The following is a 24,756-nucleotide window of genomic DNA, read 5'->3' on the forward strand; positions in this document are numbered from 1 at the left end:
TATAAAATACATTTAACACTGTTTTATAAATCAAAAATTTTCATTGATTGAAAGTAGTTTCCTTGGAATTCATGCAAAATCAGGGCAAGTTTTACTACGTTGAGAATTAATTATAAAAGATCTTACTATTTTAATTATTCAAAAACAAACTTGACTAAGGGCTATAATATTAAATTAAAGGGTACTAATATAATATACTTTATTTTTCAAGATAATTAGCTTGGACTTTACTACTGGTTGCAAATATTAGGAATACCCTGTATTCTTGAATTTTTTCATTATTAAAAAAGCAATACCCAGTTTCCCCCCAACAAATACACAGAAAAAGATCCTAAAGTATTTCAATCTAATTTTTCTTGCTTGGTTTAATACTGAAAACACTACAGGCATCTAAGAATAGGATCTTAGGCTAACTAAGTATCTTTGATTTATCCTTTTGTTTCTCTATGCCAACACAACATTCTAAACAATAAACAATGTATGAAAACCAAATGTTTTGTCTATACGTGATTTAGGTACATATTTTCCATTTGGCACCTAACTTCTGGAGTAATTCTCAATGTAGTTGCTGACCTATATTCTTACATGTTCTATAGAAGGTATAATATACTAATTTTTCATTTTTAAAAACTAATTACTAATTTTACCTTTCAAGCAATGCAATATAATTATTCAGGTTATTTTGGATAATGACATCATACTGTCAGTATTTCTGTATTCTTTCTACCCTAAACATTTCACCTAATGCTTAATCTAACAAAAATGCTCATTTGAATCTTTCCTGTGTATCCCTCACTAAGAACAAGTGACAACAAAATTAAGACAGTTTTAACACAAGTTCAGAATTAAGATGGGCAATAAAGAAGGCATGCAAAGGCTGAACCTTCTACAGCATCCTTTAAGAGTCTATTGTATTTTCTTTGGAACCAAAGATATAAAACAAATAAGGGAAAAAAATATATCTATTGACAACCATTTCTCTTATACATGATGGTAATGTATTTTAGAAATTCTATGTTCCCTTCAATGAAAGGAAAAAATATATACAGAATATGCTTTAAAAAAATGTTTAGTTGTAGATGAACACAACACCTTTATTTTATTTATTTTTATGTGGTGCTGAGACAGAACCCAGTACCTCATACACATGAGACAAGTGCTCCACCACTGAGTTACAGCCCCAGCCTTAGAATATGCTTTTACATGAAAAAAAAAAAAAAAAAAAAAAAAGGAAAACTCTCACTATGCACCATTCCTTGGACACAATTTTGGCATCACCTGATTACCATTTTTAACTACAGCATTGCTTCTTCTTTTGTTTTCCACTGCTCAGGATTGAACCAGGGCCCTTGTGCAAGCTAGGCAAGCACTTACCACTGAGCAACATCCTCAGCTCACAGCATTGCTTCTTAACCACTGTTCACAAGTAAAATAAATAAGTAAATAAATAATGCAGAGTTTGTTCAGCTCAGGAGGTGGATGGGGAATTCCTGAGAATCTAATCCTCTAAAGCCCTCTTAGTCATCCAAAAGGAGAAGTAATAGTTATCTTAGATTATCCATAATTTTTTCTCTGTGCTGGCTGGAAAGGTATAAAATGGTAATCTATTTTTGCCTCAAAATTTCATATTAGAATTTTGACAATGTTTTCAAGACAAATATGCTCCATAAACCCACCTTGTATACTCTTCTTGTAACTTGTTGGGGTCACTTACAAAAAATTTGACTCTAAAGTTCAAACTGTAAGGAGATCCTCCTAGAATTAATAAAAGCAGTTCTAATTAATAAGTTTATATTAATCCTTTATCCTTATAAGGTGTACTTGCAAAACATCAAATAAATATGTATGCTCACTCTTTAGCTGCTTCCTTATTGGTTTGTTTGGATCCAGCCACCTCTGAAAAATAAATAAAGAAGACTGATTTCTTTTCTCTTTGAGTATCTAATATAGCAATTCTTGCAAATCTGTTGCATTTGAAGAGCAACACTAAGAAACTGCATTTTTGAAAAGGCTTAGGTAGAAAAAAATCATTAAATTACAAATTATTCATATCAAATATATAACAAAATTATGATAGAAATTACTGAATATATTTGTTAGCTTTAAGATTTTGATTTTAATTTCCCATCTAAGTATCCACTGTGCAATAACCTCTATTTCAAAAGTAAAGATGCTTAGTTGCAGCAACTGGAAGTAACTTCTATAAATTTAACTATTTTATCTGGCAAGTTAAAAAAATTCCCTTCTTTCATAAATAAAATTTTGTGGCTTGATACTCTCAGACAAAATTTTAAGTACATAAGTGGAAAATAAATTTTCTAATTTCTACTCTGTTACTTTAAACTTGCCCACCCCACCTCAAAGAACCCACATATTTTCTAAGAGAAAATGTTTAGTTTGGAAACTGTGGAACCAAACTAGATGCCTTCAGTAGATGAATGAATAAAGAAAATGTGACACACATACACACACATACACACACACACACAATGGAATATTATTCAGCATTAAAAGAGAATAAAATCATGGCATTTGCAGGTAAATGGATGGAGTTGGAGAATATAATGCTATGTGAAGTTAGCCAATCCCAAAAAAACAAATGCCAAATGTTTTCTCTGTTTTAAGATTGCTGATTAATAATAGGCTTGGAGATGGGGGGCATGGGAGGATTAGATGTACTCTAGATAGGGCAAAAGGGAGGGAGAGGAGGAGAGGGGTCATGGCGATAGGAAAAGCGGTTGAATAAGATGTACATTACTACCCAAAGTACATGTATGAAGACACTAATGATGTGACTCTACTTTTTGTACAACCAAAGATATGAAAAATTGCATGCTATATGTGTAATATGAATTGTAATGCATTCCGCTGTCATATAAAACAAATTAAAATTAAAAAATAAATTTTAAAAATGTTTAGTTTGGGGAAGAACTACTTTTTGGCTGTGAGGATTTTAAGCAGTCTCAATACTTTCAAATGCCAATTAAGCTCTATTTCTGCAAAATTATAACTGAATTCAGAAAATACTTCAATTGCCAACATATTTCAGTTAAAAAAAATGGAAGAACCCAAAATTAAACAGTATTTTCAAAGCATTACAAGATATGTTATGTATCACTGTATTAAAACCTACCACCACCCATATTTGATTCCAAGCAAAGCATCGATTTACTTATTTACTTTCATACATATGTATGTATTGCTGGAGACTGAGCCTAGGTAGTAAGTTCTCTGCCACTAAGCTCCCAGCCCCATTAAAATTTTAAGAAACAGCTGGAAATATACCAAGAATTTTCTTCTTCATTATCTGTAATATGTTGATTCTACTGTCAAACTATACCTAGAACTGAACAAAATTTTTCCATCTACTCTGCCACCATCCATATTTCTAGTGTAGGCACTGCCCATAGCCCCTTGTTTTTGGTACCAGGAATTGAACCCAGGGATGCTTAACCACTGCCACATCCCCCGCTCTTTTTTACATTTTATCTGGAGATGGAGTCTTGCTGAGTTGCTTAAGGCCTCACTAAGATGCTGAGGTTGGCTTTGAACTCCTGGTCCTTCTGTCTCAGCCTCCCAAGCCACTGGGCCATACCCCCTTTTTTTTTTTTTTTAAAGAGAGAGTGAGAGAGGAGAGAGACAGAGAATTTTAATATTTATTTTTTTTTTTAGTTTTCAGCGGACACAACATCTTTGTTTGTATGTGGTGCTGAGGATCGAACCCAGGCCGCACGCATGCCAGGCGAGCACGCTACTGCTTGAGCCACATCCCCAGCCCCACGGGCCATAGCCTTTTAATTGCTTTCTCGGTTTCTTTTTTCTCTCTCTTTGATCTCCATCTAGAAACTACTGGTCTTTTAACATAAACTTGATTGTGTCAATCTTTTGCTTTAACATCTCCTGATAATTTCTCAATGTAAAGGTCCAAAGTCCTTACTATAACTTGAAAGGTCTCTTCTTATCTTTTCCACTTTTAATTATTAAGTTCTAGCCATAATGGCCTCCTTCCTGTTTCTCAAAAGATACCCTTAGGGTCCTCAATTTCAATCCTCCACTTCATGAAATGCTCCTCAGCTTTGCTATGGCTGGCTTCTTCCTCTGTATTAATTTAAACCTTATCTCCTCAGAAGGAGCTCCTTCACTGACCACTCTACCCAAAGTATGTCACACAGCTCCCAGTTACTCAGTTATTTTCTATAAACAAGCAGGAAACATTCAACTTTTATAACATCTTCTCAATTACAGTATGTTCGGTTTTCCATTTTGTTATCTCTTTCATTAGATTATAAACTGTAAGAGGTCAGGGATAAAATCTTGTTTCAGTCCTGAGGAATAATATTGGCCAAATCATATTATTATATTGTATATAAGTATGAATATGTAACAAAAAATCCCATCATATGTACAACTATAATGTCCCAATTAAAAAAAATAAGGGGAAAAATCTGTTTCAGTCAACATAAGATAGTCAGAACCAAGAACAAGGTTTGGCATATAATATGAATAAAAATATTTATTGAAGACTGTCTAGGCATGAATGATTCAACAGTTGGGGGTGTGGCATAACTATTCCATTGCAAATAGTCTCCCGGTTTTCAGCCCTGTTTTAACACATTTGTTTATGCTATTTATCTACCCATTTATCTTTTTACCCATATATTAATCTAGTAATTTTTTTTCATATTTTCTATGAAAAGTAGTAAACTACATTTACTTTAAAGGTTGTTAAAAATCAAAATTAGAATCAAATAATTTATCCAAAGCCTGAGTTCCTCATTCAGTTTCCCTTCAAAATATTCTGAATATAAGAAAAACAATTACATACACAAACAGATGTGGTAAACTGTCATAGCTTTAGAAGGAGTACAAGGATAAGTACTAAGAAACTTAACAGCCCTCATCAGTGATGTCAATGACATATGACTCAAGATTCTTATTTTTAACTTCAAAGATGGAGCAAAGCTGTAACAAGTACTACTGGACAGCAATGATAGTATTCATGATAAAAATACATCCTTCAGTCATGATGCTGACTCATAATGGCGATGCGTGGGGGAGCATGGGAGGAATGGAGGAATTTTAGATAGGACAAAGGGGAGGGAGGGGAAGGAAAGGGAAATGGGGTAGAAGATCCACCAAGTACATGTATAAAGAAATGACTGGTGTGAAAATACTTTGTGTACAACCAGTGACTTGAAAAATTGTGCTCTATATTTGTAATATGAAATGAATTGCATTCTGCCGTCATATATAACAAATTAGAATAAATAATTTAATTTAAAAAGTACATCCCTCGGTCAAAAGAAAAAGTAGGTAAAAGATAACATAAAGAAGTCCTACATATCAATAAGAAAAAGACAAAAAAAAAATCAATGAGTAATAGATGTTCATACTTAATAAAATGGCAAAAAATTTATGAAAGATGTTCAATCTGGATCATAGAGAAATAAATCACAAATCTACATCAGATTATTATTTTATTCTTTCTTTCTAATTTTTTTTGGGGGGGGGAGGTGATGTAGGTGGTAACTAGGGATTTAAACCAGTATGCTTTACCAATGAGCTATATCCCCAGCCCTTTTATTTTTTATTTTGAGATGGGGGTCTAAGTTGGTGAGGCTGACTTCAAACTTGCAATCCTCCTATCTCAGCCTCCTGAGTTGCTGGGATTGAGGGCACACATCACCATACCCAGCTAGGTTATTACTTTTCAAAAACAACACGGACAAAGACTAAAACTTTTGATCACATACCACAACACCAAGAACATGATAAAAACAGGTACCCTCATCCATAGCTTCTTAAGAGTATAAATTGTACCATTTTGATAGAGGACAATTTGGCAATATTGATCAAAAGATAAAATGCATATGACCACAGACCCAGGATAAATTTTTATATAGCATTCTGAGATGTATTCAAGACCATAAAATTTTCCTATTTTAAAGTATATATTATTAGTATATTCACTACATTGTGCAACCATCACCACTAATTCCAGAATATTTTCATCACACTCCCCCAAAATCTATACTTATTAATAATCAGTCTCATTATGACCCTATCCATAAATTACTTTCTGTTTCTGGATTTACTTATTTTGGACATTTCATATAATAGGTGGCCTTTTTTGTTTTCAGTTTGCACTTAGTATGTTTTCAAGTTTTATCTATATTGTAATATGTCTTTTTTATGGCTAACATTTGAGCTATTTTGTTTTATGCTACTGTGAATATTAATGCTATGTACAACTATGTACAAGTTTTTATGTGAACATGTTTTCACTTCTCTTGGGTATAAGGCCTAAGAGTAATATTGTTAGGTCATATAGTAACTTTATATTTAACTTTTGAGAAACTGTCAAACTTATTTCTCTGGTGGCTGTACCTTTTTACACCCTCATCCTCAATGTACAAGGGTTCTAATTTCTCCACCTCCTCATCAACATGAGCTTTTTATTTATTTATTTTGAGAAAACATCTTGTTATATTGCCCAGGCTAGCCTCAAATTCCTGAACTAAATTTGGTCCTCCTGCCTCAGACAATCAAGTAGCTGGGACTGTAGGCATATACCATCATGCCTACCAACATGAGCTGTTTAATTCGCCATCCTAGCGAATGATCAGTGGTATGCCATTCCTTTTTACTGCTGAATAAAATTCCACTGTATAGATATACTACTTTTAGTTTATTCATTCATTACTTGATGGACATTTGGACTTTTTCTACTGTGTAGCTGTTTTGAATAATTCTACTATAAACATCTTAATACAAATTTTTATGTGTGGATATATATTTAAGTCTTGGGTACATATCTAGGAGTGTAATTTCTTACAGAAACTGTTTCATTACATCTTGAGAACAAGTATTATAAACCCTTCTTTGTTCTTATATAAATGGGCATTGAGGTCATTTTACAACCTATGGTCATGGACTGCATTTCTCTGTTCCAACAACTGTTGTACCAACTGGATTACTGTGCTGCATCCAAGAGAAGATTAACTGTATGCAATGCAATATATATTCAAGTACGATAATACTGTATTAAAAATCATTAATATCTGATAAATATTAATAGATAATAAGGGACAATATTTCATCATCAATTGAGGAAGGATTTGTATTTAGGCACGGAACCATTCTAGTCTTCTCAAAGCCAATTTCTCATTCCATTTTTTTTGGATGAATCTCTTGTTTATTCTATACAGCATTTCATAAACAAATTAATTTATGTATCCATCCAAAATATAGTAATGAAATTTCTAACATAAATTTATATTTATACAAATTCCTAATATGTTGTCTAATATATACTGAATTTGTGGAAAAGTTACATTTGAAAAGAAGATTATATGACTGTTTGCTTAAACTTGGTATTTATTTTGTCATTGAAATATTAATGTATTGTTATATTTGCTACATCCATTCATGGTGAAAGCATTACTATTCTACCTTATCTACTCTATCCTAACTAGTGAGCTTTTTTATTATGACCATCGTATTTTTATTTTCCAAAATCATTCATTGTTTCCTTTGCATGGATATAATATCCTCTCTAATCATGCTAATATAGTTCTTTTTCATGTTCATTTATATATTAATATTGATCACTTATTAATGTTTCAAGCACCATTCTATGCAATTTACATGTAAAAATTCACTTCATCTCTATTAATCTCAAGATTAGCTATTTTCCCATCTTTACATATTGCTCTATTTCCTCTATAAAGTATTTGTTTTAATCATGTGGGTACATCTCTTTCACAGTGTTAACTTTCCTCAAATGTTTGGATCTATTTTTTTGAATACTTCTAGAGAGGAGATAGGACATATAGCTTGACTCCCACAGTTGATAAGGGATTGACTATGCTTCCACTATGTTATAACAAAATCCTGGGCAAAGAGGCTTTTCTCATTTCATTGCGTGTCACAAGTCAAATGGGAACACTGGCTGATTTCTCCAATCCAAGTATTCACACTTAAAGGAAGATACTGCTTACTGCTTTCCAAAAGGCCAGGGAGGTCTGGGTTGACTCAGTAGGTTACATCTGAAATCAGTGCCCCTGTAGGTCAATCTCTTGTTGGTCTCAATAGCACTCATTGATGAAAATGGCATACCTTTGGAACTATTCTATCATTTAGTAGCTTTGTGATCTCTGGCAAACTACTTCATTTCTCAGTATAGTAATTTTCTCATCTATAAAACGAAGATGACAGTATTCAACTTACAGTGTTAATAGGTCTAAAATAGATAATAAAATTAAAATACTTAGTGCATTATAAATGATTAATATATTGGTAATGTGCATGTTTGCCATCTTGCTACAGAAGCATTTGTATCTTCTTTTTCAAATAGAATATCTACTTATTTTTAAAGAACATAAATATGGGGGCTGGGATTGTGGCTCCGTGGTATAGCACTTGCCTAGCATGTGTGAGGCATGGGTTCAATCCCCAGCACCACATCAAAACAAATAAATAAAATAAAGGTATTGTGTCTATCTACAACTAAAACTATTCTTTTAAAAAAGAACATAAATATGGAATATTAAGATGGCTCTTTGAAGCAATCCATGAAACAGTAATAGTTACACACATAAAAACACATAAAATTTTGAGTCAGGGAACCAGAAGCAGGAGAGCTTCTTAAAAATGGATGATAAATATAATCTTTCCTTTGTTTCCTGGTGAAAGGAGGCTGCTTCTGCAAATGATTTATAGGAACAGCACACTAGAAAAAAATACCCGTCAACTTGTATACACTTAGACAGAAAAAGAATCTTGTCAGGATATAGTTAGATCCTGACTTTTTGTTTTGTTTTTAACCCTTTATCCCATCTATGTTTCTGGATTGGGGTAAAATTTAGTATGTTTACATTTAAATGACTGATAATGAAACAGATACTTTGGCGGGGGGGATAGCCAGGGGTACTTGACCACTGAGCCACATCCTTAGCCCGATTTTGTATTTTATTTAGAGACAGTGTCTCACTGAGTTGCTTAGTGTCTTGCTTTTGATGAGGCTGGCTTTGAGCTCTAGATCCTCCTACTTTGGCCTCCCAAGCCTCTGGGATTACAGGTGTGTACCATTGCACCCAGCCCTGACAGGGAAACATAAACTTTTGTATCATATATTTTTTGTCCTTCATTTTCTCTATTACTTCCCTCTTTGTGTTTAGTTTTTGGTTTCTTTCTTTTTTGGTAAATATTTTGATTCTCTTCTCACTTCCTTTGGTGTATAGTCTATAAATATTTTCTTTGTCGTTACCATGAGGATTACATATTCGATCCTAAAGACAATCTGTGTTAAACTGGTGGCAACTTAATTTCAATTACATACAAAAACTGTAGTCCTTTACAACTCTACCCTTAACCCTTCTCTGTAGATGCAAAAAAACTACATCATTACACATGTACTCTTTAACAGATTTTGGAATTATTCCTTATGTATTTGTCTTCTGAATTCTATAGGAAATAAAAAGTGAAGTTACAAACCAAAATTATAATACTGCTCTTATAAATGTTCATGTATAATTGCATATTTATAGGATATTTTATTTCTGTATAGTTGACTTACTATCTAGTGTCTTTTCATTTCATCTTGAAGTACTACCTTTAGCATTTGTTTTTAGGACAGGTTGTGGTAATGAACTCCCTCAGGTGTAATATATTTGTCAATGTCTTAATTCCTTCCTTATCTTTGAAGGACATGTTTGCTAGATACAAAATTCTCAGTCGAATATATCAGTAAATTACATGTATCATTCCACTGCTTATGACCTGCAAGGCGTCTACTAAGAAATCACCTATTTTATTGAGGATCCCTTGTTCATTGTAAGTCAATTTTCTCTTGCTGCTTTCAAGATTCTCTCTTTGTCTTTCAACAGTTTTTATCCTACAGAGATTGGTGAGCTTCTTTTAATTTGTATACTCATATCACTGGGAAATTTTTGGTCATTTATTTCTTCAAATAATTTCTGTGCCCCTTTCTTCTCTCCTCCTTCTGGTGAGTTTTCCTCTGGTTTGATTCTTCCACCAATCTTTTAAGATCCAATCCTCAGAAGATCCATCTTCAAAACATCCTTCTTAACATTTGTTATTAATGGTATTAGTTTGTGTGTATGTGTAATGTCTGACACTGCAAAGTAACCAAAAGCAGGCAGAAGCAGGAGCAAAGTCTACTCTTAAACTGTAATAAGTGAGAGTGACGTTTCTAGCAGTTGGCCTGAGGGCAATCTCAATTCCTTCATAAAGCAGGGGGATAGCCTCACTGACCAGAGGTGTCAGAAGACAGAGTTAAGGACAGGCAGAACATCCAAAAAACTGAGAATGAAATTCTGAAAGGGAAGACTCAAAAGAAAGTAGGCCCTAAACCTACATATTCAAGCCACCTCAACTCGGTGACACATGAACTACGCATGCAAACAGAGACCCTAGAGTTACATGAAAAAGCAACTGGAATTTTAAAAGAAATGAGTGGAGATACTCCTCCTCAAAAAGGAAATAAAATACGGACTGTAGGTCCAACCAAATTACCTATTTTCAATATACAGTCTAAGTTGTGACAATTGTATTCAGCTAGGTAACCACCACTATCAATCAAGATATTTCCAACATCCTAAAATGTTCCCTGTATCCCTTTGTAGTATGTCAACCAAGCCTTGGACAACATCTGTTTTTAGTCACTATTTATCAATTCTGCTTGATCTACAATTTAATACAAATGGAATTATACAGTGTCCCACTATACAGTTATACAACATTTATTTTAATCCATTTACTTACTGATGGACATTAAGGTGAACTTGTGCTTGGGGTATTATGAATAAAACTCCTATGAACATTTATATACAAGGTTTTATACAATGTTTTCATTCTCTTAGATAAATATATGTGAGATTTTGCCAGGTGGTATAATATATCAAATGTGTTTAATTTTTACAAGGAATTAAACTACTAACAAACTATTTTCTAAATGATTGAATATTTTTACATTCTCACAGGCAATTCTTATCTGCACTTCCACATACTTTCCAACACTTGGTATTGAAAGAATTTTTAATTTTAACTATTCTAGTGAATGTGTATTGACATTTCATTGTGGTTCTACTTTTCAATTACATTAATTCAGGGGGGAAAAAAACCTCTACACTGACAGCATACCTGATGGTGAATCACTGAATACTTTCTTCTTAAGATAAAGAAGATAAATTAATCTCTCCCATCACTGCTGTTCATCACTGTAAGGGTGGTCTTAGCCAATGCAATAATGAATTTAAAAATGAGAAAAATAAAGACTAGAGAAGAAGTAAAACCGTCCCTAGTCAGAGAGGATATGATAATTTACACAGAAAACCCCAAGGAATTAAAGAAGAAAAATACTTGAACTTATGTGTATTTAGATTCAAGTTTAACACACAGTCAATTGTATATTTAACACAGTCAATTGTATCTATTTGTCCACAGTCAATTGTATATATTTAAAATCTGAAAGTCAATGTAATTAACCACATACATACATGATAATCTATATGGAAAATTCCATGAATTTACAAAATGCAGAATTAATGAGTTTAATTCCTTTCCCTATGGATTCACTCTACCTTAACTATATCTAGTCCTATTTCATCAAATTATTTCTTGCACTCATTTTTTCTTCACCCCCTACAGTCAATCATTACTTTTCCTAGTAACATCATTAATAAAATAATCTTCCAATTATCTCTAAACTACTAGTCATTGTCTACACTGTAAACATAAAGTGATAGAGCTGAATTATGTCTTACATTTGGTATATAAATAAATCCTTAAGTAAGCATAGTCCTTTTCTACCTGTCTGTTCCTGACCTTATATGCCAGCCAAATTAAAACTTTTTTTTTTTTTTGATACCAGGGATATAATAGTTATCAAGGGTACTTAATCACTGAGCCACATCCCCAGCTCAAAACATTTTTTCAATTCCTCAAATACAGCATTCTTGTGTCTTTACTTTGAATGTTTGCATATGCTGCTGCTTCTTTCTGAAACATTCCTCATTGTATCTCAGGTACCTCTGTCATTCCTCAAGAAAGTATAACAGGGCTAAAATTTAAAAAGAGGTTACCAAAGACGTTTATAAGTAGGTAATAAGAGCCTAAATTTAAGTTATTACAACAAAACACATGAAAGAAATATAAGACAGAAATACTGACATGTGAAATAAAAGCAAGTACTATAGGAACTGTAATACTGAACCATATGTGACTTTTTCTGTATTTATTCAAGCCTGACAAAATAAATAATTCAGCAACTTTGAGTTATATGTTAAAACAAGAAAAAACTTTAGCTGGGCACAGTGGCTCACACCTATATCCCAGCAAAATGAGGAGACTAAAGCAAGAGGATTCCAAGTTTCAGGCCATCTTCAGCAATTTAAATATATATATATATATATATTTTAGTTATAGATGGACATCATCTTTATTTATTTATTTTTATGTGGTGCTGAGACTCGAACCCAATGCCTCACGCATGCAAGGCAAGTGATCTACCACTGAGCTACAACCCTAGGCCCAGTAATTTAGTGATAACCTCAGTAACTTAGTGAGAGTCTGTCTCAAAATAAAAAATAAAAAGGACTGGTATTGTAGATCAGTGGTAAAGCATCCTGGCTTCAATGCCCAGTACCAGAAAAAAAAAAAGGAGGAGGATTAGAAGGAGGAGGAGGGAGGAAGATCAATCAAACTGTTCCACATAAATTAAGCCATACTTCAGTTGACTTAATATTTTACTGTTAGAGCAGGATTTTCAAAATGTGGATCTTGGACTTGCAACATCAATTATCACATGGGAACTTGCTCTAAAGGCAAATTCTTTTCTAAATTTTTTATTTGTGTATTATAACTAAAAATAATAGTGGGATTCATTATGCCATATTAGTACATGCACATAATTTGATCAATCTCATTCCCTAGGATCTTCCCTTTACCTTCCTCCTTACCTTCCTGTGATCCTCTGCCTCTACTCTACTGATTGTCTGTCTATTACTACATGAGGGGATAGAAAGGGACCAGGGGGTAGAAAGATAGAAGGGACGGGAGAAGTGCTGGGGAATAATTCTGGCCACATCATATTGTTATCTATGTGTTTATCACCAATATATAACAACAAATCCCACTGTTATATACAACTATAATGCTCAAATAAAAAATGTGGAAAGAAACAAAAATAGCATTAAATGAGATACATGCAAAACACTTAGTTAATAAACCTACAATTGATATTTCATAAATGACACTACCTTATTCCTTTCTCTTTTGAAGAATGATGCCCCTTTCCTTCAGTGTATTCATTACCCTCAAAACCTTAATGTAAGTTCAGGCTGGCAAGTAGAAATGGGATATTAACTATAAAATCTTTAAAGTTCCTTTCTTGGGGGCTGGGGTTGTTGCTCAGCAGTAGAGCGCTCGCCTATCATGTGCAAGGTCCTGGTTCGATCCTCAGCACCACATAAAAATAAATAAATAAGATAAAGATATTGTTCCCAACTACAACTAAAAAATAAACATTTTTTAAAAAAACATCCTTTTTGGACATATTTTGGCATCTCACAATTTTTCTACTTAAATATTAAAATTACAGACCAGAGAAAAAGAATGGCAAAGAGAATTAGAAATACCAAGGTTCTGCCAGGGAGTAATTCAGGTTTATCTTTTTGAACTGAAAAAATGTCTCATGTAAAATCACAGTATTAGACTAGATCATATCTAAAGCCTCTTTTAGATCCCTAAAATTTTATGATTCTAACTTTCCTGAAACAATTATTTTAGATGATAAGCAAGTTAAAAACCCTGGAACCAAGGAATATATTGCCATTTTAAAAGGAACACTCCAAACAGAAAAGACAAAGTTAGAAACAGTAGAAGAGAGCAAAAAGATCAACCTAGTATAAAATTCTTATTTCCCTAAATTCATCCTGGCATAATTAGAACAGAATATCTTCTTGTATCCAAAATTATGTGATGTACGTTTTATCTCTTGTAGTACATGTGAGCTCAGTATTAGTCCTTTTGGAACACTTTCTCAGGAACCATAGGAATATTGGTGGTCACTGTATTAATGTATATTCATGAGTATTCCATGTATCCTAGTCTTGCACCATTAGTAATAAATGATTTTAAAGTAATATCAGCACATTTTTTTAAAAAGCATCACAAAATAGTCACACCCCACTTTTGGCAAAAAAAAAAAAATCTGGCATAAAAATCTGTCTTGTCACTTCTCCAATCAATCTAAAGCCAAGACTGGCTAGAGTGTCTTATGAGCACAGCAAGATAATCTAGGAGTCAACTGACTTTCTTTTCTCTCAATGCAGTGTCACATGTATCTTTTGGGTATTTTCTTAGCTAACAATTTACCTTTCTGGGAGAGCTGCATTACTGACATTTCACCTAATATTCATGTTTATATGGGTTTATTTACCAAGAAATAACAGTATAACTCAAGGCCCTTGGAGAAAGTCAAGTCATCTGAAGACAAAATATGAGGAAACATTGTTTTAATTTTAATTAAGTTTAAAAGTGTTTATTTTCACTGAGATTATCTGGCCCGTGGTTTATTTTTATCACTTCATCCTCTATTTTCTTCTGGTTGATTGTGATATAAAAATCAATACATGAAGCCAAAAAATAAAATAGTAACATTTAACATCAAATATTTATTTCCCACTAACAATTCATTCAGAGAACTAAGACCCAAGATGAGGGGGGGGCACTAAACAAGCCAGATGTGACGGTACACACCTGTTATCCCAGCAACTCAAGAGGCGAAGGCAGTAGGATTATACGGTCGAGGCAACTTAGCAAGACCCTGTCTCAAAAAAATAAAAATATAGGCTGGGTGCAATGGCGCACACCTGTAATCCTAGAGGTTGAGATAGGAGGATCATGAGTTCAAAGCCAGCCTCAGCAAAACCGAGGCGCTAAACAACTCAGTGAGAACCTGTCTCTAAATAAAATACAAAATATGGCTGGGGATGTGGCTCAGTGATTGAGTGCCTCTGAATTCAATCCCCAGTACCCACCGCCCCCCAAAATAATAAATAAATAAAAATATAAATATAAACAACTGGGGATATAGACCAGTGGTAAAGTGTTCCTGGGTTCAATCTCTAGTAGCATACAAACAAAACAAAAAAGAAACAGAAAACTAAACAAACAAAACCCCCTACTTTTTTATAACAATATTTATATTTTCTGTAGACATTCTATCAGTATAGTCTTATAATGGATTTCTGAAACACTGATTTAGAAACTATTCTGCTTCTTCATTTTTCTAAGCTGTCCATAATATTTCCTTAAAAATGAACTCTTCCTACACTAATCAAAAGGCTATCATAATTTCTGTAAAAGTCTCTCATGGTATAACCATGTAAACATATAAGAATTCAACCAAAATTTGCAGTAAGCCCTTCATCTAGGTTCATAAAAAGATATATTTCCTTAGTGTATTTCATAATGTTCAATTTAAAAAGTCAACAGCTGTACTATTTAATCATATGTTATCTTCTATTTCTATGATCTGATGTTTCTAATCAAAAAAACCATGATTACAAATACTGAATAATAAGTTTGAGTACCTATTGAATTTATTCTCTATCTCATTTGGGAGGTCTCTTTTGAATATTCTTATTTGGAAAATTTATCCTGAACAAAAAAATAAGGATTTTTTGTTAGAAATCATTCTCCATGAATACCATAAAAATCCAATTTCATTTTAGTGCAAATTAATAAGTCTCCAGATATTTTAATTTTTATGCCCAGTCATCTCTTCAAGTCAAGAGGATGAATTATACTTTTTTTTTTTTTTTCAGTTTTCTGAGATACACAATTAATGAAACTGGCACTAGACTTATAGGCTGACTTACAAAAACATCAAGTAAAGGGGAATGAAGACAAAAGAATTACCTCCAACTGTTCAAATAAAAATTTAAAAATTCATTAAATCAGTGAACATTTAAAACAAAAAGGACTTTATATTTTAAACAGAGAGAAAAAACTAAAATGAAAATGAAACTTACTGGGTTATCTGTGGAATCATCAGCCAACTGTAAACCAAAATAGTCTCGTTCAGTCAAATCAAGATGCTTGAAGACTATATCCAACAAAACTTGTCCCAGCTCATTTTTCTGAAAAGAAAAATAACATGAAACCAATTTTGCTTTATAACCTGCTTGACTTTTTGTCCTCTTCTATTAAAATGGCAAATGTCTCTATACCAATGACTTGGTTCCGAGAAAAGCCTTCACATTTAATAGTTTTTAAAAACAAACTGGTTCAAGAGTATATAATAAATATGAAGATATAAAGAAACCTTTGAAAATGTCTCTTGCTTTCAGGTTATCATCATGGTATTTTTATCAGTACCACATTAATTATATGTGTATATAATTAACATGTAGGTACATAGTATGATTAACATATGTTAGTTACGTATAACTCCATGTCATTTTTCTCATGTCTTTTCTTGTATCTAAATTATGACTGAAAAGTAACTGGCTTGACTAATTATAATTGAAAATACAATTTTGTGTAAAATAATGCCATGAAAAGGGAAACAAAAGATGTTAAAAATACAGCAAATGTGATAAAGGACTATTATTTCATTATGATGCTCAGAGAACTTCAGGAAAATGTCTCATTTTAACCTCACACTAACCCTACAGTAATAAATAAATTATTTATTATTCCCTTGTTTTAGTAATAGTAACTATAACTTCCCCAAGTTCCATAGTTACTAAATTATTGCACAAAGACATGATTGTACAATTGCCTAAAAAAAAAAAGAAATGAAACTAATGAATAAAAACAGAGAAATGATTAACATGTTTAGTAATAAAAGAAATAAAAGTGGGACACTACAACAACAGAACATGTGTAAACAACAGTGGAAAAAAAACCCTGGTGAGCAAGACTTAAAAATACTAACTACTGCTAACATTGTAGATAGATATAACCTGTTGGGAAAGGAATTTGAAATATTAAACAAAAGCAAAAACAATGTTAACTACTTCTGGGATGTTGAATCTGAGTAATGACATAAAGCCCAAAACTGGGGGAAAGAACTATACACACCAGTATGTTCACTGCAGTGTTATTTATACAAGAGAAATAATAGAAAACACAGCAGTAAATAGTGGTATATTTTACCACTACTTTATCCATTCATGAGATATAGTAGTTTGGAAGCTTCTAGCTGTAAATCAGAATCCAATCTCAGAGCTGAAATATTAAGAACATTTTAATAGAGGTACAATAGATTCCAGAGCTAAATAAGTCAGTAAATAAAAGACATAATCAAAGGGGCTGGGGTTGTGGCTCAGCTCTTCTGGCACGTGCGAGGCCCTGGGTTCGATCCTCAGCACCACATTAAAAAATAAATAAATAAAATAAAGGTATTGGTCTAACTACTTTTAAAAATTAAATGTTTAAAAAAAAAAAAACACAATCAAGGACCAGGTTTCTTTCCATGTCTCTTATCTGCATTCCAGGGTTGGCTATTTTGGGGTGCCGTGAGCAAGATTATCACAGCAATTCCAAAATTTATACGCACACAGGACAATGTTCAAAAGAAAGCATTTCCTTGTAAACTTATTTTACAAAGAGCTTCCCTTCATGTCTTATTGGCAAGAACTGGTAAAATGATTATTTACCAAACTCATCAATGGCAGGAAGTATGGGTTTCAAAAATAGGGCTTCTCAATGTTGCTGCCCATTCAATTACCTGAAAATATTTTTTATATTGATGAAACTTACCTCCTGGCCCCTCTCCTATTCTGATTAAACTGACCTGAGGAAGAGATCGAGCATTAAGTCTTTTGAAAAATCTAAGGTGAGTTTGATGTACTTGTCTAGATGGGATGTAACAGAATCATTTTCTGCTATGCCTCCAGCTGACTGCAACTAATAAACATGCTAAAATGAAAAATTTTTTAAACTCTGAAATGTGGAAAAAGGCAGCAAGGCTATGGTCAGATCACATATGGTTTTATAAAATACTGTGTAGATATTAAAAATTTTAAGACAGGATAAATTAAGAGACTCCTATGATAATACCAAGTATAATGGAGACCTAAACTATACTGACATCAAAAATGATAAACTGATCTATTCATTAAGGCAGAATTGGCAAAAAAGCAACTGACTATAGATAAGGAAGGATGGAACATCAAAGACAATGTGTGTACGTGCCTGCATTATTCAAATATGTCATTAGTGGTACCATTCACTGATGGAAAGAACACTCCATGAACAAACCTCAGTTTCAAAAACCTATATTATATAAAAAATTGTTTAATATCTCTAGCAATTATAGAAATGCAAATTAAAAACACACTGATATTCATTCTATCTCCCTCTAGTCAGAACGGCAATTACCAAGAATATAAGTAACAATAAAGGCTGGAAAGGAGAAAAAGGTACACTCATACTTTGCTGGTGAAACTGCAAATTGCTGTGACCTCTCTGGAAAGCAGCATGAAGATTCCTCAGAAAAACCGAATGAAACCACCATTTGACCTGGTTCTCCCACTCCTCAAAATATACCTGAAGGACTTAAAATCAGCATATTACAGTGACAAAGTCACATCAATGTTTACAGCAGCTTAATTCACAACAGCTAAGCTATGAAACCAACCTAGGTGCCCTTCAACAAATGAATGAATAAAGAAAATGTGGTACATATACACAATGGAATATTACTCAGCCATAAAGATGAATGAAATTATGGCATTTGACAGTAAATGGATGGAACTGGAGACTATGCCAAGTGAAATAAGCCAACCCCAGAAAACCAAAGGGCAAATATTTTCTCTGATATGTGGATGCTAACACACAATAAGGGGGAGTAATACAAGTTCACTGGATTAGCAAAAGGGAAAAGAAGGGAAGGGACCGAGGATGAGAATAAGAATGAATGAATCAGACATCACTTTACTATATTCATATGTGAATACATGACCAGTGTAACTCCACATTTTGTACTACCACAAAAATTAATCTTAATTAGAATAAGCTATACACTCTATGTATGTATATGCACATATCAAAATACACTGTATTGTCTGTATATCTAAAAAGAACAACAAAAAAGGAAAAAAACCCTATATTTTGAGGGCTTATGATTCAACCAAAGGAAGAAGGATAGAAGAAGGACTTAAAAATCCAACTGCAAGCTGGGTCCACTGGTGTACGCCTATAATCCCAGCTACTCCAGAGGCTGAGGAAGGAGAACTGGAAGTTGAAACCCAGTCAAGAAACTTAATAAAACTCAGTCTCAAAATAATATTTCAAAAAGGGTTGAAGGTGTAGATAAGTGGTAGAGCTTCCCTGGGTTCAATTCCGAGTACCTCAAAAAAAAAAAAAAAAGAAAAAAGAAAAGAAATTTATCATTCTTTGCCCTACTATCCATTTTCTGTTGCCAATAACATAACACCATAGATTGGGATGGTTTTTTTGTTTTTGTTTTTTTCTTTTTGCACCAGGAATTGAACCCAGGGGTGCTTAACCACTGAGCCACATCCCCAGCCCTTTTTAATATTTTATTTAGAGACAGAGTCTTGCTGAGTTGCTTAGGGATTTGCTAAATTCCTAAGGCTGAGCTTTTGAACTTGTGATTCTCCTGCCTCAGCCTCCTGAGCTGTTGGGATTACAGGCACGAGTCACTGTACCTGGCTTGACTGCAGAGTTTTAATCAAGAAAAGTTTCTTTAGATTCTTGGTTCTGAAGGTGCAAAGTCAAGGGGCCACATCTGACAAATGGCTTTCTTGTTGGTGGAGTCCTAAGACAACACAGATCATCACAAGGCAAGAGAAAGGGGCAGAGAGGGAGAGAAGGTGGCAGGGGATCTCCATCTCTATCTCTTGCTCTCTTCTGAACTCCCTCCCACTAGACACTAAAATTTACGCAGCATATGTGTGGCTCTGGGCTCAATCCCCAGTACCACAAGAAAAAAATAAACCACTAGGATTCAATTATTAGGGGAAAGCTCCATCCTAATGACTTTATATAATCCTAATCACCTCCCATATGCCCCACCTCTAAAACGCATCCACCCCCAACACACAACTGGGAATTGAACCCAAGGCCTCACACATCCCTAGGCGAGTGATCTATTACTGAGCCACATCCCTAGCCCACCAAAGACCTCACCTCTAAAAACCATAGTCAGATTGAGTTTCTGCACTTTTAATACCTCATAATAGGGATTAAATTTCAACATACAATCTTGGGGGAACCACTCAAGCCATATCCAAACCATAGAAATTGCTAAGGCCTAGTGAGGTGCTATTTTGATCCAATCCTCAAATCCCTTACTAATCATGCACACCTCTATGCTTGCACATTCTTACCTAATGACAGCCTCCTTGATTTTCCCACACTAAACTCAATCTCTACTCTTCTAACAGACTTACCTGAGGCTTGTTTCTCAGTTCTGAACTGTGCTCTAGTGCCACCACCTGTGACCACATGTACCTTCCACGCTCCCAGCTCATTCTATGCCTTTACCACATTTTCACTTTCTTAATAATTAACACCATCATATATATATAAAGTATATTTATATATGTCTCACACTAGAAAGCTCCAGAGTAATAGTCTTATTATCAAGTTACTAGAATCTGGAACACTGCCAAGCATAAATAAATATTTGTTGTTGAATGAATAAACAATAAATGGATGAATAAATGATTCACTGTCCGACCGAGAAGCAATACATATTTGAGAGTCATCAGTCTGAGAACTGAAGCAGATAAAACTGCCCTGTATCTAAACAAAGAGTAACATGACAGGTGAAAGAGAATTCTGGAATGTACCAGAGATTCTAAGAAGTCTGTCCAAAAAAGGACACCAATAAATATTTGGTTTACTGAATTTTGTTTTTTTTTTTTTTTTGTACCAGGAATTGAACCCAGGGGTGTTTAACAACTGAACCATGTTTTATTTTGAGACAGGGTCTCACTAAGTTGCTGAGACTGGCTTTGAACTCATGATCCGCTCCCTCAGCCTCCCAAGTTACTGGGATTACAGATGTGCACCAACTGTACCCAGTGGTTAGTTGAATAATTAAATGATAAAACAGCATATAGAAGCAATTATTAAAGTGTATGTGGCTTTTGGTCTTTGGAGGTACTGCCAATCCTTCTGTTTTTCTTATTTTATAAAAGGACCAGTTAGAGAACAGGGCATTTAAGGGTTATCTCTAAAGCTTAAGGAATAATTTATCTGCAGATAAACTAACTTGGTAAACTGTCTCTAAAGAGGAAGACTGTCACTAGAATCTTATCACTAGAATCCTAGACCAACGATTGTCTATCTAAGTTAAGATTCTTGTTGGCAGGCCAAGTATAAGGAGAGACTGCGTTAGACAAGGCTGTGGGGAAGATGAAGCAGCAGCTCTCCAGACATACAGCAGAGGGAACAGGGCAATGCTTTAGAAAGTAGCAAAATGGAAACAATAAACACTAGGCTTAGTCCTTATTTAGCTAGTTAATGTGTGGTGTTGGGTGAATTTTTCTTTCCATGCAGGCTAATTTCATGGACCCTAAAATACGAGAAAGACTAAATCAGTAGTTCCAGATTATGCTGTGTAGTATTGTTGGGGTTCAGTGAGTGTACTCAGGGCTGATGTAATGAGAAAGAAAAGTCCAAGACACCTCACTTTAACTACTAACTATAATTTGATCCATTATACATATACAGTTCATGTGTGCATGAGTATACCTTTATTAGGAAAAGAAGAAGTCTATTAAAAAGTGTTTGAAAACAACTAGACAATCTCTAATGTCCCTTGTGACACTAAGATTTCATATTTCTAAAGATGCTGTCCTGAAGATAGGTAGGACTATTTTCCTTTTTTTTAAAAAAAATTATCTTTTAGTTATAGGTGGACACAATATCTTTATTTTATTTTTATGTGGTGCTGAGGATTGAACCCAGGGCCTCACGCATGCTAGGCAAGTGCTTTACCTCTGAGCCCCAGACCCAGCCCCAAGGACGAAATATTTTCCATAAATGAAAAATACAGTTATGAAATAGGTTAGGCAGGTGAGTAAGACAAAGTTACAGAAAGAGTTCCCTCCATAATATTTAGTGCAAAGTCATAGTAATGACCCTCAAGTGTGACTGAAGGGCTCAGGGGGTAGCTCAGAGGCAAAACACTTTCCCAGCATGAGGCTCTGGGTTTGATACCCAGTACTACAAAAAAAAAAAAAAAAAGAATGAATACTTGAGAGCCTTATCATACTATAAATTCTGATCACCTTTCTGGATGAAGAAAATATATCACAGGAATAGGTTTCTCATTGGAGGGTTAGGGAAAAGAGATTAGTAATAGGTAACATAAATTTAAGAGAAAAACAACCAATGGTTTTGAAAATAAAAGGTTACTTACTACTGGAAAATTTAAAATTTAGTAGTGTCTTAATGAAGTGGCAACTGATTTCCTTCTCTGCAGAAAACTCATTTATAAAACAGAACAGGAAAAAGCAATACAGCCTTCTAAAAATAAAGTATAAATTCTATAGTTTTTCCTATAGTCAATGAAAAACTTTTCCCACGCAGAAAAATGGTCTCAAGAAGTAAGCATTATGCTTAATGAAGTTCATAGTAATATAATAACTAACATTTATTGAATACTAATGATTGTCAGACACTATTGTAAAGTATATGTGTATTGACTCATTTAAACATAAAAAAACCCAAAAAACATGAAGTAAGCACTATTAAGATTCTTTAAAAGTGAAGAACCACAGGGAGATACCACAGACTTCTAAATATTATACAGGTTTGTTAAGTGGCAAGGCTTATACACTCTAGCCAGGTTATGTGGGTCTAGAGTTGCCCAGAGCCACTATGCAATACTTTGCTTCAGATAATTATTTTGCCTTGGTCAACAATGAAAGGCTATTTATATTTGGTCCTCCCATCTTAGGGGGAAATTATTTAAGCTAACGAAATTATTTAAGCTAACTATACACAATTGCTTTGTATATCCTATTTTAAAACACCAACTTCCTTTCCAGCAACATGGCAAACTAGATGATCTAAAAAGTCATGAAACAAAATATCTAGAAGTGCTGGATAACATATAAAATTGCATAAAATATAAAATAGGATTGCACTCTTAATCTGACACAAAATCTCCAGGATTCACAAAGAAAGAAACAGAACTTGGGTATAAACTGTGCTGGGGTTGCCTGGAAAGGCTTGTGAAAGAACAAGCAATTTGCTATGATCCCAGCAACTCAGGAGAGACTAAGGTAGGAGGATCACTAAGTTCCAGGCCAATCTCAGTAATTTAGCAAGGCCCTAAACAACTCAGCAAGACCGTGGTTTCAAACTTTAAAAGAAAAATAAAAGAGCTAGATATGTAGTTCCGTGGAAAATGGCCCTGGATTCAATCCTCAGTACCAAAAAGAGAAAAGGAGAAAGGAAGAAAGGAAGGAATGAAGGAAGGAAGGGAGGGAGGGAGGGAGGAAAAGGAAGGGAGGAAAAGGAAGGAAGGAAGGGGGGGAGGGGGGAGGAAGGAAGAACAACGAACAAGAAGCAATTTGGGCTTATCACACACAGGTACAACAATGTTCAGGCCCAGAGTACAAATAAGGCAAGATATAAACTAAGACTTTTCCACTAATAACCCAGGGCAATATTCTCCATGAAAAATAAACCGGAAGGGAAAGTCCTCCCTCCAGCCCAGATGAGCACAAAAAGGTTTTTCTGCCTCTACCTGGGATCTGGATGAAGAAAAGCCTCTTCTGAAAATTCCTAACCATGAGGCAGCTTTCATATAAGTCTAAAGTCTGATTTCACACTTTTTTTTATTGGTTGTTCAAAACATTACAAAGCTCATGATATATCATCTTTCATACATTTGACTCAATTGGGTTATGACTCCCATTTTTACCGCAAATACAAATTGCAGAATCACATCGGTTACACATCCACGTTTTTACATAGTGCCATATTAGTGACTGTTGTATTCTGCTACTTTTCCTATCCCCTACTATCCACCCTCCCCTCCCCTCCCATCTTCGATCTCTACCTCATCTGCTGTTGTTCAATTCTCTCCCTTGTTCCCCACCCCTTTTCCCTCACAACCTCTTATATGTAATTTTGTGTAACATTGAGGGTCTCTTACCATTTCCATATGCTTTCCCTTCTCTCTCCCTTTCTCTCCCCCCACTCGTCTTTGTTTAATGTTAATCTTTTCCTCATGCCCTTCCTCCCTGTTCTGTTCTTAGTTGCTCTCTTTATATCAAAGAAGACATTTGGCATTTGTTTTTTAAGGATTGGCTAGCTTCGCTTAGCATAATCTACTCTAATGCCATCCATTTCCCTGCAAATTCCATGATTTTGTCATTTTTTAGTGCTGCGTAATACTCCAATGTGTATAAATGCCACATTATTTTTATCCATTCATCTATTGAAGGGCATCTAGGTTGGTTCCACAGTCTAGCTATTGTGAATTGTGCCGATATGATCATTGATGTGGCAGTATCCCTACAGTGAGCTCTTTTAAGATCCTCACGGAATAGTCCGAGAAGGGCAATAGCTGGGTCAAATGGTGGATCCATTCCCAGCTTTCCAAGGAATCTCCATACTGCTTTCCAAATTGGCCGCACCAATTTGCAGTCCCACCAGCAGTGTACAAGTGTACCCTTTTCCCCACATCCTCGCCAACACTTATTGTTGTTTGACTTCATAATGGCTGCCAATCTT

The 24,756-nt window shown here is 34.3% G+C and overlaps 1 protein-coding gene across 6 annotated transcripts in view; it reads right to left on the reverse strand.

Moving 5' to 3' along the window:
• The window catches only part of Ptpn4 (protein tyrosine phosphatase non-receptor type 4), a 176,770-nt gene that overhangs the window by 90,707 nt on the left and 61,307 nt on the right, over positions 1-24,756 (reverse strand). For 2 of the 6 annotated variants that reach the window (XM_071619272.1, XM_071619274.1), the window contains exons 3-5: positions 16,059-16,166; positions 1,854-1,917; positions 1,677-1,776 (exon numbers count right to left, since the gene is read on the reverse strand). In XM_071619272.1, the coding sequence (XP_071475373.1) occupies positions 1,677-1,776; positions 1,854-1,917; positions 16,059-16,166 (272 nt within the window). Of the gene's footprint in view, positions 1-1,676; positions 1,777-1,853; positions 1,918-16,058; positions 16,167-24,756 lie in introns of those variants that run through there. The other 4 variants (XM_071619275.1, XM_071619276.1, XM_027936866.2 and 1 more) reach the window with 4 other exon arrangements.

The sequence above is a fragment of the Marmota flaviventris genome, chromosome 11 (genome assembly GCF_047511675.1).
Source record: "Marmota flaviventris isolate mMarFla1 chromosome 11, mMarFla1.hap1, whole genome shotgun sequence".
In the NCBI taxonomy this organism is placed as follows: Eukaryota; Metazoa; Chordata; class Mammalia; order Rodentia; family Sciuridae; genus Marmota; species Marmota flaviventris.